We start from the raw sequence: 18,841 nt of genomic DNA, 5'->3' as shown, positions 1-18,841 counted from the left end.
TTTGCGACGTACATTGAGGTCTAAAGGTTCGTCTTGACCTGACGCAGTAGATACCTTAGGTAAAACTGAGGGATCACTGATTCCAGACACGTTCTTCGATGAACCAGCAACCACGGACGCGAACCCCTATGGGCCGGCAACCGCGGACGGTGGCGCGAACCCCGATGGGCTGGCAACCGCGGACGCAACCGCGAAGCCTTACGGCTTGGTAACCTCAAGTCGAGTTTGAATAACCGTGGGGGGTAGTGATACAGAGGGTACATGTGTCCGACTATGACGGGCTAAATTATTTTTTCGCGTAAAATACTTGTCACAAAGTGAGCATTTAAAAGAATTATTACCGTGCTTGAACTGAAAATGCCGATCGAGGCCCCATTTATTGGCGAAAGATGAAGAACAAACGATGCAAGCGAACATGGTCACGGAGAAGACTCAGAGACTGAATACGCCAAGTTGACCATCGCCTCAACTTTATATAGATAGGGTACTCGGATACTCGTTTCCGTTTGTATCCGGCGGAATATCAATATGTCGGTTCTTGTTTCCGATTGAATATTTCCTACTATAGTAGTTACCACTGCATTGTTCCGATTTAATATACTATTTTATAAGTTACAGATACTTGTTTCCGAAAGAGTATTTCTTACTATAGTAGCTACCAGAACTTGTTTCTGATTGATAGGTATATTTCTTACTATTACAGTTACCAGTACTGGTTTCCTATAGAGTACTGGTAGAGATAAGGGATGTCCTTCTGGTGATTGAGAATTTCATTCTCAATCACCAGAAGGACACAAAGCTGTTGGCCGTTCACCCGCGCCTCTCCCGTTCCTCCCCCACCCGCGCCCCCATCTCAATCACCAGAATTTCTAATCACCAGAATTTCTATTCACCAGATTCCCCCGTTCACGGGTTGCTTTCCCCCAACCCCCATTCACTGGATACTTTATCTCTCGTTCACCAGCTCCTTTCCCCCATTGCGTTCACCCCTTCTAATCACCAGTTGCTTTCCCCCAACCCCCATTCACTGGATACTTTATCTCTCGTTCACCAGCTCCTTTCCCCCCATTGCTTTCACCCCTTCTAATCACCAGTTGCTTTCCCCCATCCCCATTCTCCAAAATTAGTTTTCCTCGCGCAGATATCTGGAGAATAGATTTTTTACCCGTTTGCTTATCGCTTCAGAACCCCTTAATTTTCTAATCTCTAGGTAATAAAAACAAGTTATTTACATTTAATTTTTTATTTTAGAACTTTGTTTTACATGTTAGTAGGTACTATCAGATGGTTATCTTGTACATTACACAATTAAAACAAATTAAAGTAGTTAAGTTTACAGGCATTTAAATGGGGTGAAACGATCTCCTGCAACTTAATTTAATTAAAAGTTCTAACTCACGTATTTGTAGTGTTTAGCAACAGTATCGTCTGACATACAGTCACAAACGTCTTCTTCTGGTACAGGTGAGATGTATTTGTCAGTGACCGTAGTTGCTTTTGGCGTCGGGGGAATGTCCCATTCTAGCGAAAGGTACTTTTTTTCCGATGGTGAATTATCCCTAGCCGGACAGTTTGGAAAGAATCTAGCATGTTCAAGTTCTGGTACGTCTCCTGATTCCCATCCTTCTAATACGCCGTGGCACTTGTAACATCGTACTTCATCGCCCCGCTGAATATAGTAGAATCCAGCCTTCGCTAGTTGTTCCTTAGTAACGTGCGGATTTCTCCAGTGACGAAACGTTTCAAGTCGATACGCTTCGATGTCCATACTGTAAACTGATAGTTTCTATAAGCTATTGTCAACATTCTTAAGCCTAATTGGTTAAGCCTAAATTTCAATAAATGTTTTTCTATTTATTTTGGTTAGACTCTATGACTATTTGACTAGAATCTAAGTCTATTTACTTCAATTTAAACAAGGCCTAATTTCCCTCTACAGTAAAATAATAAAGTCACTTACTTTTACGGAAATCCTGAAGCCTTTGCCAGTAAATAGAGTCGAGAAGCCTGGGGAACGGAGCGCGAAAATCTACGTGTCTCTTCTCGATGAGGTCCAGGAACTAAAAGAACGTTGAGTCGTATATCTAGAGATCAAATAACACTCGAAACTTCAAGTAAATCCTGATTTCTCATTGGCTGAAACCAATTGACGTCACGGGAGAATGTAAAATGTAACCAAAAATAGAGGTTACTGCTCATCGGTTAGCGGAGAATGTAAAATGTAACCAAAAATAGAGGTTACTGCTCATCGGTTAGCGATAAAAAATTGGTCACGTGTTAAATTAGGCAAATTAGAATAGCTGAAAATACATTGCGCTTACTTCGCACTAATTTACTTCTGATACAACTTTGATAAAAATTAATCCTGTTTCGGGGCTGTAGCTTGGCTCCCTCTGTTCCCCCCGTTCCTCCCCCCACCCGCGCCTCTTCCCCCATCTCAATCACCAGAATTTCTAATCACCAGATTCTCCCGTTCACGGGTTGCTTTCCCCCTACCCCCATTCACTGGATACTTTATCTCTCGTTCACCAGCTCCTTTCCCCCCCATTGCTTTCACCCCTTTCTAATCACCAGTTGCTTTCCCCCATCCCCATTCTCCAGAATTTGTGTTGCTCGCGCAGATATCTGGAGAATAGATTTTTACCCGTTTGCTTATCGCTTCAGAACTCCTTAATTTCTAATCTCTAGGCAATAATAACAAGTTATTTTCAATTTAATTAATTTTTTATTTTATTTTAGAACTTTGTTTACATGTTAGTAGGTACTATCAGATATTCCATTAGATGGTTATCTTGTGCATTACACAATGAAAACAAATTAAAGTAGCTAAGTTTACAGGTTAATTGATTATCTACGAGTAAATTAGTAAAATCTTGTAGTACTTCCGAGGGTGATTTAAAACAGCCAAAATAAGATTTTACTTGATGGTACGAATTAAATTGATCAGGGTACAAAAATAAACCCTCGAAAGGTTTTCCATATAATAATTCGTGAATTTTTTTAAGGTTTTTAACAATAGCTAAGTACATGCATTCGATAACATTTTTATGTTCGTTTAAAAGATTTATTTGAAACCGAATAAAATCAATTTTTTTTTGGAACTCACCGATTTCGCGAGCTCCCAGATCCAGAACATGACCGTAGGCAGAGTTCAATTTGATGTTGTTAGTAGTGGCTACGACGGATACGTTGTTGTCGTGATAGTCGATGATGTTGTGGGTTAGAGACGATGCTCCGGTTTGCGTAGCGGCGAAAAGCTCTCCCCAAAGAGAGAGTAGATTGGTGAAAGCTTCGGAGGTCAGAAACAGAATATTTTCGTTCGATTTTTTGAAGAAGAGAACTTGTAATTTTGATCCGTCGAAACCAAAAGAAATGTAGACTGATCCTCCTAACGTGATTTTTATGTTGATACGTCTTTCTTGGCCCCTGCGTTTGGATACGGTATGCGTCTCGGCTATAGAAAATGAAAATGTTAAGCCTTTGTCTATTGAAATAGTAATAGTATTAATAAAATAATGCTTACCAATAGATCGTTTTTCCATGTTTACGGTAGATGAGGATGCACTTCTTTTCAGTTCAGCGTCTCAGAGAGAAATGACGCAGTTCCTATCTTGTTGAGATTAATTCATCACGTGATCTAAACTTCAAATAACCCTCAAATTCTATCGGCTCTCTCTCTCTCTGAGATAACAGTTCTAGACACTCGAAATTAAACCGTCCCGTGCTCGAAACTGCCTCTAATTATTCCCAATGACGTCACATATTAATCCACTTGGAAGAAGAAAAAAACCCATTGTAGTTTCCTCTCGAGAGCTTGTGATGCAATCATATCCTAGAAAACAATACAATTAATAGAAATTAACATAAAATTAGTATACTTTTAATACCATTTTGTGAACTACAGTGAAAAAAGTTACAATTTTACGGTAGAAACGTTTTCAAAATACCACAAAATGAACTCAAATAAGAAAATTGTAATTAAAATAATCACTACGGCTATAATTTTAGAAGGTTGTTTCAGGACGGTGATTATGGCAGATGTTTGTACTTCAGTGTCCATATCGGAAATGAAGTTAAATGGAATATTTTGCGGAAATAAGTATAAATTTTAGCATAACCCTAATATATTCTCGAGAACTGAACAAGTTCTTTGGGAATAAGAGATAAGCTTACTATCTTCCCCTAGGCACTATATAAGGGGGGTGCCTGAACCGGGGGAACGTCACTCTATTGTTGTTCTTTGTGCGTCTAGTACCAGGATTTTTGAAGCGCGCTCTCTCTCTCTACGTAAGTTTATTTTGATTTTTTTTTTCGTAATTTTTTGAATAAGGTTTAAGTAAATCGGCATTAAAATGAAAGGTGTACAATACCCAGAAATTAATTTAGTTGATACCCCGGAAATGATTATAATCGACTCCCCTGAATTGATTGATATAACTGATAACGAGCTCCCGGAAGTACCCATAGTAACTTTACCCAATTCTCCAGAAATGGAAATAATAGATTTAACTGATACCCAAGACCCTACCCTTTCCTTAACTACAGTAACTGATTCGCAATTGGAACGTTTAAAAGAAATGACAATGGTACGAGATTATCTTAGAGAATATCAACTAACCCATCAAATCTGTTCGCCCCCTATCGATAATTTACCTTCACCCCTTTTAAGACCTAGTTCTATTCCACCTGACGAAGTACGTTTTTCGCCCTCGTATACGCCTATGGATGCTCCCTCACCCTTTCTAGAATCAGATGACACATGTCACTCTTTATCTTTGGAAGATAATTTTATCATGTCGTCCCTCAGTACGGACAGCATTCAGCGCTTAGCTGAGAACGTACAATTTTCATTTGTACGCTAGTACTCGAAGGGAGATAACCATGCAATTTATTCATCCGTTTAATTGCGTAACGGCAGGCCCGAGTCAGAGTGGCAAAAGCTATTTAATTGAATCTATAATTAATCACGAAGAGGAAATGTTTGTTCCGGGTTTCAAAGAAATACATTGGTATTACGGAGAATGGCAAGCTCTATACGATAAAATGAAGCACAGGGTAGTTTTTAAAGAAGGATTGCCTGTTTTATCTGATTATGACGGAAAAGATCCTATATTATTAGTTATCGACGACCAGATGAGCGAGAGTAAAGGTCAAATTGGTGATTTATTCGTGAAAGGCACCCATCACCGTTCTCTAAGCGTTATTTTTATTACACAGAACTTATTCCATCAATCAAAAGATAGCAGATCCATATCCCTGAATTCGCATTACATAATTTTATTGAAAAGTCCCCGAGACCGTCAGCAAGTGGCTTATCTCGCTAGACAAATGTTCCCTGATAAGTGGCGTTTTGTAGTTGACGCTTACGAAGACGCGACCTCGAGACCTCACGGTTACCTAGTATTCAATTTAACTCAAACTTGTCCCGAAGATCAAAGAGTCTTGACTAATATTTTACCGGGAGAAACGTGCTACGGTTATCTCCCTAAATAAATAAATAGAACTTACATTTCGTAACTTCAATCAGTTATGAATCATGTCTCGTAGAGTACGTATCGAGAGAGACGCTCTCCGATATCTCGGTCGTTGCAAACCCGTTCAAAGAAAAGCCATTTTAGCTAAAGCCGACAAATCCCTCATAGACGCTATCAGTGAATGTATTCATAACACTTTAATTGGTAACGTAAAACTATCAAATACCCAAAAAACCAGCTTATCTCGTCATAAAAATACCCTTCGAAAACTAGCTAGTAAGCGGGTAGCTTGGAAAAGTAAAAAGAAATTGTTAGTTCAGTCTGGGGGCGGATTTTTCTCGTTTCTTCTACCCGTCGTTTCAACCCTTCTTGGTTCTATATTCGGTAGTAAACAATGAAACACGCCAGAAAAATGATTCTCGTCCCTAGCGGCGTTTTAAAGCCAGACCCGTTCCCGCACCCCCTCGCTCTGACAGTCTCTGAATTAGACGTTAAGATGGATCAAATATTAAATATGAAAGATTTAGACGACGCCTCGAAATGGATTTTATACGAACAAGCTTTAATGACACACGGAAATCTACGTACGCAAGCCTCGGCTCCTAAAGAAATCGAAATTGCCCCCGCATTCAACTCGCTAAGTAGGGACTGGATAGACGATTTGCCTTTGATATATTACCAAAAAGCGCAAAGCATGGTGGATCAGTTGGAAACTGTACCCGAAAGAATACGGTGGGATGAAAACGGGGAGCTCGTAATAAACGGTCGACCTATTAAAGGTTCCAATATTAGCGAAATTACCAAAGCGTATTTAAATCCTAAAACCCACCCAAAACCTATCGGATATTTCGCGTTTATTTCCAATTTAACCCAATTTAACTATTCACCTGCAATCCAAGGCTTTCCCTCCCCGCTAGCTCCGAGAACCCGACAACGACGTTCTCCCGTTAAGCGCGAGTATCCGGTTCCTCAAAGTGGGCGTGCGCGCAGGACAGATAAGCCCCGCCCCACTCGTAACCTTAACCGAGATCACTTCTCCTCCTCCACGTCTGACTCTTCTCTTCACTCTTATAAACAAACAAGGAGTCGCGCGCAAAAGTCTAAAGTATGGGCGAAGCTATTTTAGAAAAAATATATTTTAACCCGAAGCATCCGGCTTCTTTCGGAGGCGCTGAAAGGTTATTCCAGTCCGTAAAGTCTCACGGCTTAAGTAGGGAAACTGTAGAAAAATGGTTAAGAGGAATCGACGCTTTTACGATGCATAGGCCGAAATATAAAAAGTTTCAACGAAATAAAATAGTAATTAGTTATATAAGGGAACAATACCAGGCTGATATTAACGATATGCGCTCGTTAGAGGCAGATAATGACGGATACAAATACATTTTAACAATTATAGACTGTTTTAGTAGAAAAGCGTGGGGGTTACCTCTTAAAACTAAATCGGGGAAAGAGGTTTTGAAAAATATAAAAATTGTTTTTAAAGACGGAATTCCAGATAAATTTCAATCGGACAAGGGCACGGAATTTAGGAATAAAGAAGTACAAGGATATTTCAAAAAGAATAAAGTTAAATTTTTTAGTACCGAAAATGACGAAATAAAAGCCTCTATCGTAGAAAGGTTTAATAGAACGTTAAAAACAAAAATGTATAGATATTTTACCCATCACTCCACAAATAGATATTTGGAAGTCTTACAGGACTTGGTCGAAGCGTACAATTCCTCTTATCATAGCTCAATTAAAATGGCCCCTAATGACGTTTCGGAAAATAACGTATTACGTGTGTACAATAATATCTACTCTAAATATTATGCCGAGAAACTGAAAATGAAACCGCAATTCCAAGTAGGGGATTTGGTTAGAATAAATACAACTAAAATGATATTTCAAAAGGGTTTCGAAGCTAATTATACCGAAGAAATATTTAAAGTCGTAGCTATAGTTAAAAGACATCCTCCCGTTTATAAAATAAAAGACCTATCAGAAATCGATATAAAAGGGACGTTCTATTCGAGAGAGCTTCAAAAGGTCAGTGCGCCTCGTTCGTTCAAGTTAAACAAGATTTTACGTCAGAGAACTAAAAACGGAGTAAAACAATTGTACGTTAGTTGGCTAGGATATCCTCCATCGTTTAATAGTTGGGTTAATCAAGATGACGTCTGGGATTTACATAACTCTTCCTAGTAATACTAGAGATAAGAATAAGAATAATTCAGAAAATACTCTAGCCTCGTATTCTACAACGTTGGCCAAACCCATTAGTTTACGCGGAGATTGGGAAATTGCTCTGGTAGAAATTATTTATCCTTTATCTTTTTATAACGTAAGTGAGCCAATGGGATGTGGAATAGAAATTAAGGAATTACTATCGAAACCTCCAGCCCACATAGTAGATTACAAATATACCTACGACTTCCGCGAGATACCTCAGGGCTACTACAAAAATCCTCATGAACTTTTGGCCGTACTTAATGAAAGTATTAAAAGTTTGAACCTTGATTTAAAGGAAAGCGCTAATTCAGAGTTCGATAATGATTCATTAGGAAAATTTGAATATAGTTTAGAAAGTGGACACGTACAATACACTTCCTATAGTAAACATTATTATCAACTCGAGTTAACGCCAAAGTTGAGGAAAATTTTAGGATTTAGAGATAATGTTACTGATATTTCACCTAAGGTAGCATTCAGATCAGATTCCCCTATGCAATTAAACTTATTCATCCCCGATCTTATGTTCGTGTATTCCGATTTGGTAGGAAATGAAATGGTTGGGGATACATTAGCCCCCCTTTTGCGAACAATTGTTGTAGACCAAAACGCCCCCAATGGATCAACCGTTTCAAAAACTTTCGATTCTCCGCATTACCTTAAACTGAGTAGAAATTATTTTGACTGTATCGACATTAATATAAGAACTAGTTTAGGTGAATTCGTGCCATTTCAGTTTGGTTCAGTCACGTGTAAAGTACATTTACGACGAGCTCAGTAAAAAAAAAGAATGGCTTATCAGTACGTTGATAGAAATTGTCCCTACATGCAATATTATTTAAATCAGGTGGGGGGCGGAGTAGATTTACCTTATTTCTCTGGGTTTGCGGGACAAAAAGGACACGGAATTGGTAGCTTTTTTTCTGGGTTAGCTAGGTTTGTATTCCCATTCCTAAAACAGTCTGCCAAATACGTGGGAAAAAGGGCTCTTTCTACAGGAAAGAAAGTACTCGGAGACGTCTTGCAAGGTCAGGACTTAAAAACGTCAGCCAATAAACGAATGACAGAAACTGTGGACGAAATGGCAGCGCAAGAAGGTTCGGGTCGTCGCAAGAGAAGAAAAACTACTAAGAAACCATTGAAGAAAAAGAAAAAGAGTTCAGTTAAACGCCGCAAGTTCACGCGTACGGTTCGCGATATTTTTGCTCTCTAAAAAAAAATGGAAGTACTTAAAAGCGAATTAAATATTTTCAACGAACTACCAACTCAACTCAGCGTTGAAAAAGGTCAAACGGTATGGTGTAAGCCAATTTCATCTATCGACAGCAGTTCTATCATCGAATTCGTGGTACCGGGTACGGGAGACTCTTACACAGATTTGGCAATGACAATGATATATTGTAAAGTAAAAATCGTCAAAACCAACGGTGACAACTTGGATGCAGGGTCTAACGTTTCGCTCGTGAACAGTTCTCTGCATTCGCTATTCAAACAATGCGAAGTGAAACTCAATGATACGACGGTTTCACCATCGGCCTCAAATTACCCCTATAGGGCCTATATCGAAACCTTGCTCAACTTTGGGTACGATGCAAAAAACACTCACCTTGCGACATCTGGATGGTACGATGACACGGCTGGAAGTATGGATCTGATAACAAACGCCGGATTCATAAAACGTCAGGTTCTAGCTGCTGAATCAAAAGAAATTGAACTTTACGGGAACATTTTTTGTGACATTTTTAATTTCAACAAATATTTAATTAATGGCGTACAACTTAAGGTTTCACTCACTAGAAATAGCGATAATTTTACCCTTTTTAGCGACACTGTCGACGCGTATAAAGTCGAATTTATAGACGCTGCTCTAATTGTACGTAAAGTTAAAATTATGCCTAAAATTTTATTAGCCCATCAGCAAGGATTATTACGTAGCAATGCCAAATACCCCTTTACTCGTACTGAAATTAAAGTTAAAACATTAGCTAGTTCTATTCAGAACGATAGTTTTGACAATATATTCTTAGGTCCGATGCCCAACAGAGTCATTATTGGTTTAGCCACCAACAAAGCGTATAAGGGCTCCGTTAAGTCTAATCCTTATAATTTTGAAAATTTCGACCTAAATTATCTGGCTCTATACGTTGATAACGAACAAATCCCTTCGAAAGCGTTGACCCCTAATTTTAATAGTAAACAATTTACGCTGGCCTATCATTCGCTATTCTCGGGATCTGGGATACTCTACCAAGACGAGGGAAATCACTTTGCGCTGGCTCACTTTCCTCTAGGCTTTGCCCTATATGCTTTTGATTTAACCCCCGACAATTCGGCCAGTGACGTCACGTTTTGGAACCCCGTAAAGAGAGGGCAACTACGTTTAGATTTAGGATTTGGTACCCCTTTAAAAGATTCTACGGTCGTTATCGTGTACGCTGAATTTCAATCTTGTTTACAGATAGATAAAAATAGGAACATTATTCGAGACTATTAAAATGACTACGACAAACGTGGACTTATCTCAGGCACTGTATAAAACACCGAACTTTTTAGGCGTGTTTTCTTCAGATAATTTAAAACCCATGGTGAAATATCCGCAATCGCTTATCATTAATTTTGATAAAAGGGGCGAAACAGGTTCTCATTGGATTTGCGTCTACGTCGATGGCCGAAAACGGGGATTCTATGTTGATTCAATGGGGCTTCCCCCATTTTTACCCACAATCAGAAAATATTTAAATTCAATGTGTAAGACGTGGACATTTAGCAAAAGACGATTGCAAGGACTAACTAGTAACGTTTGCGGCGAATATTGCGTAATGTATATTTTGCATAGAACTAAAGGACAGAGTACAAAAACGTACTACCAAAAGTTTTCCAAAAATTGGGAAAAAAACGACAGCAAGATATTTTTATCTTTCGCAAATCATGCTAGAAAAATCATCACATCGAATTTAGCGAATCCATTAGCTAGAGAGAGAGGTATGGTGACTGACTGGAAAAAATCCGGTTCCAGAGGATAAAACAATATATTCCCACGCTATCTGGTATCTTTTAGAGATATGACCCGTCCTCTCACGAAAACATGCGAGCGCTTCTATGGGCGCCAAACCATTTACTTTCGAATAAAATAAACCATCCAAAAACAAAAAAATTAAAATAGAATCAGAAAGTATTGGTAAACTAGTTAGGACAACGTGGGTGGTTTACGCAATCTAGCATGAAAACAAAACATTGGTAGAAATATATTATTGCATTATTCCTGTACGTTCTATTTAAAGTACTTTCTAAAAGTCATTGAAATCTGTTACCGTCTTGAACCATTGAAATATGTTTTCTACCAGTCATTAACAAAATATCTTTAGTACACGCAAAATAAGATTGGTGAAAAAAACATTGCCTTAGATAATTTAACAGGGATTTAGTTAGCTTTGGGTCTTGTAATGATAAAAAAAGATTGAAATTTGACTCTGCCATTTTATTTAATAATATAAACTCATGTACGCGAAAAAAACAATTGTAAACAATTTTTCCTATGTAACTTTTTTCACTCTTAATAAATACTTTAAAAAACGTAACAAAAAAAAGACTCTTTATTGAAAATCGCTTACCCTTTTTTTCCAGAATTTCGTTAAGTCAACCAGTCCAATGCAAGAACGTACTACAATGCGGACTCTTATCTGTAAATTTGTTAGACTTTGCACGAACCTAAACCATCTTCTCGTGACGTACGCTAAGAGGAAGATGGTGGAAATTCCCAGTCTCACGAAATTAATTATCTACGAACACTATTTAACCAATGGAAAAATTTACAGACTTTACCCACTTATTTACACACTGAATAGATTCCACACTCAATCACTAACTTAGATTTCATCACGGAAAAGAAGGAGATAGGATATAGGGGCTAGGAATTGTTGGGGATGGAAAATGGTATAAAAAGGGAGTAAATCAATTAGAACAAATTATTCCAACCTTTTTCTTTGCTTGGAGCAAAAACTAAATTGAAATCAAAAATGAGGTAAATATTATTTTAAGATTTAAATAACTTTTAGAACAAAAATTTTAGATTTTAATTTTCTTCATGTAGAATTGAAGAATTGAAGGGAATTGTAATGCAAAGCGCGAGCGATGATACAATTAAATTTGAGATTAGAATAAGGTAATAAATTAAATTTCACGAATTATTTATACTGTACTAAAGTTAAAATTTTATGTATTGTTCTGTTAGCTTTGAGGTTGGAGAGCCCAGGAAGCTTCTTCAAGTCTGGGAACATCAATTATATTGGGACGATGAGGGCGAAATACATTCCAGTAGGATACTACTCATCGTCCCAATTATTTTATAATAAATAAATTAACATTTATCACGATTCTTTTATTTTCCTATCCAACAATAATCATTTCAGTATATATCAAACATTACAATAACAAGGATTATATGCAATTGCAATTGCTAAAATAGTGTATTCTACCGAGTTAATAGTCTCTAAGATTTCCTCCTGGGGGTTCCCCCCGAAACAGGATTAATTTTTATCAAAGTTGTATCAGAAGTAAATTAGTGCGAAGTAAGCGCAATGTATTTTCAGCTATTCTAATTTGCCTAATTTAACACGTGACGAATTTTTTTCGCTAACCGATGAGCAGTAACCTCTATTTTTGGTTACATTTTACATTCTCCCGTGACGTCAATTGGTTTCAGCCAATGAGAAATCAGGATTTACTTGAAGTTTCGAGTGTTATTTGATCTCTAGATATACGACTCAGCGTTCTTTTAGTTCCTGGACCTCATCGAGAAGAGACACGTAGATTTTCGCGCTCCGTACCCCGCCTTCTCGACTCTATTTACAGGCAAAGGCTTAAGGATTTCCGTAAAAGTAAGTGACTTTATTATTTTACTGTAGAGGGAAATTAGGCCTTGTTTAAATTGAAGTAAATAGACTTAGATTCTAGTCAAATAGTCTTAGAGTCTAACCAAAATAAATAGAAAAAACATTTATTGAAATTTAGGCTTAACCAATTAGGCTTAAGAATGTTGACAATAGCTTATAGAAACTATCAGTTTACAGTATGGACATCGAAGCGTATCGACTTGAAACTTTTCGTCACTGGAGAAACCCCCACGTTACTAAGGAACAACTAGCGAAGGCTGGATTCTACTATATTCAGCGGGGCGATGAAGTACGATGTTACAAGTGCCATGGCGTATTAGAAGGATGGGAATCAGGAGACGTACCAGAATGGGAACATGCTAGATTCTTTCCACACTGTCCGTCGAGGGATAATTCACCATCGGAAAAAAAGTACCTTTCGCAAGAATGGGAGATCCCGGCACCACCAAGGGCAGCGGCACTGGAGGATGACGATTTCATATCTATTCCGGTCAGACGTGGTGAGGTAGAACTTTTATTAAAATTATTTATACAATCCGCACTTGCAGAAGGTAGTTCGTTTCAGCCCATTAAATGAAATTGTACATATTCCTTACGAAGATCGAGTTAATTTTTTTTATATTGATAAAATGCGATTTAAACGCGTTATTTATAATGTCGGTCTAATATTAGAACCTGTTTTACGCAATCATGTAATTAAAAGTAAAATAAAATTGGAAATTAATTAAATTGAAAATAACTTGTTATTATTGCCTAGAGATTAGAAATTAAGGGGTTCTGAAGCGATAAGCAAACGGGTAAAAATCTAATCTCCAGATATCGGCGCGAGCAAAACTAATTCTGGAGAATGGGGATGGGGGAAAGCAACTGGTGATTAGAAGGGGTGAAAGCAATGGGGGGGAAAGGAGCTGGTGAACGAGAGATAAAGTATCCAGTGAATGGGGGTTGGGGGAAAGCAACTGGTGATTAGAAGGGGTGAACGCAATGGGGGAAAGGAGCTGGTGAACGAGAGATAAAGTATCCAGTGAATGGGGGTTGGGGGAAAGCAACCCGTGAACGGGAGAATCTGGTGAATAGAAATTCTGGTGATTAGAAATTCTGGTGATTGAGATGGGGGCGCGGGTGGGGGAGGAACGGGAGAGGCGCGGGTGAACGGCCAACAGCTTTGTGTCCTTCTGGTGATTGAGAATGAAATTCTCAATCACCAGAAGGACATCCCTTATCTCTACTGGTTTCCTATAGAATACTGATTTTGGTATTTCATACTTTATTAGCTTCTATTTGCGTTGACCCTTTCCTATGGGACGATGACATTGTATTATGACGTCTATGCTTTAAAATACCTCTCAAAATGACGTCTAAGGCTTAAGCTATATAGAAACACCCACACTGTCTGTACACGTATTTATATTTGTTAGCTTTCCAACTTATAGGTTTATTTTCTATTCGTAAATAATTTTTCAACAACTTTCACTTATTTACTTCTGATATTTGTGAAGTTATAACGGCTATATTTCGAACTTGTAGGTTTATTTGTTGGGATTATTTTCTGTGTGTGTAATATTATTCAACCGCCTACAGCTATTTACTTCTGATATTAGCATATTATAAACGAGTATGTTTAAATAAACATAAATATACAAATATAAATGAAGAAAAATTATATTTATTTAGTAAAGTTGTGAAACAATTGATTCAATATCCAATTTACAAACATAGATGCCTTTTCTAGCACGCAATACCGGCCCGATTTGTGGCTTTGTAACACCCGAGTGAGGACTTGGTGCCCATATCCGATGTTTTAGGACAATTAAAATCGTTTAAGTCATGGACCTTTCGCCCCAGAATAGCTGAGATGAGTGCACACTTTTCGGTTCCTTTCGAAAATACGAAATCATGACCTTCAGCCATCATTTTCACCACCCGGTAGAGCATTGAATAAGGCGTGACACGCCTGCATTCCACCCGGGTCCATGAACATTACGCGTCGTCCAAACGTTTTGTTGACGACATTTGGTAGGGAGAGTTTCTTCGGGTTATGGATGGGCAAACGTATAGCTAGCCACTCTCGGCGTCGAATCAACCGTCTGTCCGGCGATCTCCTTCACCACTTTAGAAGGTCCATCAGCACAGTTTCGTCCAATTAAATAATCGAGTTCGATAACATTCACCTTCATGTTTACCCTTTAATAAACAAGAAAATAAGTTTATGAGATATTTGTTAAGAAATAGACCAATTTATAAAAAGTGGTATATCTAAGACTATATAAGAAAAAATATATTAAATATTAATAATGAATTATTTAAGGTGAAAAAATACTAAGTGAATTATTCAAAGAGGAAATATTTCTAAGATATAATTACAAATTGAGAGCCGCTGCCGGAAAATATTTATCTCGATAGATGGACTCGAACACTTTTGACTGGAGAGTGATGTCTGGAACTAGAAGACTGATGCCCCATAACTTAAGAATATGGTTTTTATACCGAACGGCCGGAACCCTAATATCCGGTAGTGCTTGCACGTCAGGTGGATAGCCGGAACTCCCAATTTCCGGTCCGGTACAATCACTACCTTCCAACTTACAGTTTAAGATGTAGATAAACCGGGTTGCCTGTCAGAACAACTTGCAAATATGTCCGGAACAATTTCCGACTACGATTTGGAGATGTATTGAAAAACTCTCTAGCCCCTCCGCTGTTTTGAAAACTCAACGCCCCCTTTACGCCCCCCTCTGCGCCACATCCTGTTTCTCAAGTGACAATTTCTACCTACTATTGCTAAGCATTCTTTTTCTGTGGTCGTATACCTGATTTCTGCCCCATGGAAAGCTCTACTCCAGTAAGCTAATGGAACGTCTTTCCCGTCCTGCTTCTGCGATAACATGGCACCCAACCCTGCGTCTGAGGCGTCCGTTGGCAAAATACAAGGACAATCGGACCTATAGGCAGCAAGAGGTGGTGCTCGGCCAATCATGGTCTTCAAGGTTTCAAATGCATTTTCCTGGTCCAGACCCCATGAAAAAGCAGCGCCCTTTTTCAGGTTATTCAGGGGGGCCGCTAGATGGGAGAACCGTGGTATGAGCTTATGGTGCCACCCAGCCACCCCCAAGAATCTCTGAATTTCTTTAACATTTCTCGGACGAGGAAATTTACTGAGAGCCTCTATTTTCCTTTTGTCAATCGCAATCCCTTTCTCACTGATTATGTGTCCTAAAACGACTGTTTCGCTTAAAGCAAATTTACATTTTTTTCAACTGTAAAGTAATTCCTGCGTCATTTAACTTCGCGAATGCGTATTCTATAGCATCCAGATGCTCTGGCCAAGTTCTGGACGCTATTAAAATATCATCCAGATATACGCATATTGAAAAGTGTTCCCCATCCCGGAAAATCTCATCTACTAACCGCTGGAAAGTACTTTGCACTCCCGATAATCCAAAAGGGAGGACATTGAACTTGTACTTCCCATTTTGGGTGATGAAAGCAGTCTTGGCCTTAAACATCGGGTGCATCACCACCTGCCAATACCCTGCTTTCAAGTCCAATGCCGTAATATATCGAGGGGCGCCTAATCTCCTAACAACTCATCTATTTCCGGAATGGGATACGGGTCGTGTTGGGTGATCGCATTAAACTTTCTATAATCGACGCAGAATCTGACTTTATTGTTTTTTACCTCCATCAACCCCACTGGACTGGAACAAGGGGACGTCGAGGGTCGGATTACTCCCTCCCTTAATATTTCAACTATTTTCTGCTCAATTTTTCAACGCCCCCCCCCCTCTACTCGGTAAGGGCCACTACTGACTGGGGCAGAAGCTCCAGTACGGATCTCATGAAATACTAGATTTGTCCGTCCAGTTTCTCCTGAAAACAAGTGGGGAAACCTAATGCAAAGTTTTTAAAGGTCGCCTCTTTTTTTCACTGGTCAATCGAGTATTATTCTTATCCTCCTGTATGTTTTGTATCACTTCGGGGGTCGGACCCTTGGAGGCCGTATTTTCCTCCCCAAAAGGAACTGTCATATCCCCCACGGAGATCTCCTTGGTAGCCTAATTAATTTTACCTTTATATTTACTTAAAAAATCTTGACCAAGTATCACGTCACATAAAAGTGACGGAACAATTTAAAACTCATGGTGAAATGAGTCTTTTAACCCTTCTCGGGTCGGATGATTTATATTAAAAGCTACCTTGACAGAACCCTTGGTAAAAGTATACCTCTCATCCCCCAGAATAATACTCTCTTCGGACTCCTGTAACGGAATGTCCATAGGTACGCTTAAATATTTACATAGCTGGCGATACTGGTCCATGGAAATTAAAGAAAGGTCGGACCCAGTATCTATACGCGTTAAAAATGGTCCATGAATAAAATCTATTAAAATTCCTAAAGGTGTTGACCTCCCTTTTCGCTGTACGGCGCCACAATTATATTTTGTTTTTATTTTCTCGCCGGAGACGGAGCTTCTTTTTCTCCCCCTCCCTCTCTCCCGTTTCCCGACTGCCTATCGTTCTTTTTATCGCAGTCCGCTGCGAAATGTCCCTCCCCCTGACAGATATAGCAGGTCAACGGTTGTTTCCCCCAGAAATTCTGTCTATTTCTCCTGTATTGAGGCCTACTTTCTACCTTCCGCCTTGGGGTTTCCGGAATTTCATCTATCACCACCGTCTGTGTTGGTGAAGGAACAAACGGATTTTGCATCCCGTACCCAGTATAAGGATTCGGGAAAAAAGGAAAACCCATAGCCGAAGGCGTCATATTGGCAGCGCCTGTAGGCGTTATGGGCGGAGTATACATATTTCCCGGCGGTGGAAAATTATACCCCCATGGAGTCGTAACTGGTTGTCGGGATAGTTGAACCTGTGGTCGGTATCACTACCCCCTTCGTAGTTGGGCATGGTAAAGCGGGCAAATTACTTACCGTACGGCCCTTGGGACTGTTAGGGACGGCCGTACCGCTTTTAGTAGCGGGCGAAATAACTCTACTAGGCAGCCATGTTGGTGGTTCTTCCCCTTTTAACATTGCTTCCACTGACAATATTAATGAAGGGGTGAAGGGCTAAGGAAATGCCCGTTCGTGCACGTCGACCAGAGGTCCATTGTGCAAACCCGAACTTTAAGATTTAAAAAGTCCAATATCCGACACAATTCGGAGAATCCTCTTGGCCGGCATATTATAGAAATCAGAAGTTTCTAGTTGATGCATACCAAGATGCTCGAATCTTTGGGACGCGTAGTAATCGCACCTTCAAAGCACATGAGAGGCGGTTTCCTCCTCAGCCTGACATGCCCTACAGATTGGATCATCTCTGATTCCAATCAGGTTAAGATGTCTGTTAAGTAGACAATGACCTGTAAGTAGGCCAACGACCAACCTGATATTAGATTTGGAAAGCGAGAGCAACTCCTTAGCTCTCTGCCTAGAGGGGCCCGAGATAAACTCTTTAACCTGCCTTTGGCCATCCATCTCAAGCCAAAGCTTGAATTGAAGGTCAGTCATGGAGTTAGAGATAAGGCCGCAAAATATGCTAGAGGGAATAGGAACGGCAGCTTCAGGACCAAAGAACCCAGCCTCTGCCCCTTCTTGGCTAAGACATCGGCCCTCTCATTACCATAGTAACCCCGATGGCCAGGAACCCAATAGAGCTGAACTTTATTGTTGTTGCCTAGCTCCGAGAGGAGGTTCAAACAGCTATAAACCAGTTTTGAAGAGACCTGAAACTGGTTAAGAGCCTTGAAGGCTGCTTGACTATCCGAATAAATTTGGATAACCTTGCCATGAAGCTTCTTTTTAAGACAAACGTCAAGACAGAAGCAGATAGCGGCAATTTCCGCCTGAAAACCACTAGCATAGAAGCCGAGATTGCTAGTAAGACAATACATCCCCGAACCAGAGCCAGAGCGGGTTTTAGACCCATCGGTAAACCAGACGATTTCTCCACTGGCCCCAGGGGTACTATGATTGGCCCACTCTGTACGGCTTGGGAAATAAGTATTGAAAGACTTACTAAAATGTAGCTTCGTAGTCATCATATCAAAACCCATTAGATTGACAGGTAACTGACATGAAATTTCCCGAATGATCTTGATGTGGCTATTATCCCAAGTATTCGCCTTCAACCAACCATTCTGGTTGAGCCTATAGGCTCCCAAAGCAGAAGCTTCCTCTATGAACAGATGAAAAGAATTTTCAGGAGAATTTCTAGGGCGCACTTGGGGCTGTTCTCATAGCTCCTGAGATACAAGCCAGCCTT

General features: G+C 39.5%; 1 protein-coding gene across 1 annotated transcript; it reads right to left on the bottom strand.

The window, feature by feature from the left end:
* Positions 1-1,328: 1,328 nt before the first annotated feature.
* LOC149945891 (uncharacterized) lies at positions 1,329-3,719 on the bottom strand. Its single transcript, XM_090170634.1, has 4 exons — positions 3,524-3,719; positions 3,135-3,454; positions 1,961-2,039; positions 1,329-1,776 (listed from the first exon to the last, which is right to left on the bottom strand). The coding sequence occupies exons 1-4, from the start codon at positions 3,540-3,542 to the stop codon at positions 1,391-1,393; spliced, it is 804 nt and encodes a 267-aa protein (XP_090026760.1). The 5' UTR covers positions 3,543-3,719; the 3' UTR covers positions 1,329-1,390.
* Positions 3,720-18,841: the final 15,122 nt, after the last annotated feature.

Source organism: Leiobunum rupestre, chromosome 4 (assembly GCF_980474605.1).
Source record: "Leiobunum rupestre chromosome 4, qqLeiRupe1.1.hap1, whole genome shotgun sequence".
NCBI lineage: Eukaryota > Metazoa > Arthropoda > Arachnida > Opiliones > Sclerosomatidae > Leiobunum > Leiobunum rupestre.
The sequence above is the reverse complement of the archived record's forward strand: the minus strand, read 5'-3'. Positions and strand labels throughout refer to the sequence as shown.

Excerpts from the sequence above, each read along its gene's own strand:
- LOC149945891 (XM_090170634.1), bottom strand. Across the intron at positions 2,040-3,134 it reads TGAACTCTGCCTACGGTCAT|AGACACGTAGATTTTCGCGC; the intron begins GTTCTGGATCTG and ends CTCATCGAGAAG. Across the intron at positions 1,777-1,960 it reads GCTTCAGGATTTCCGTAAAA|TTTACAGTATGGACATCGAA; the intron begins GTAAGTGACTTT and ends AGAAACTATCAG.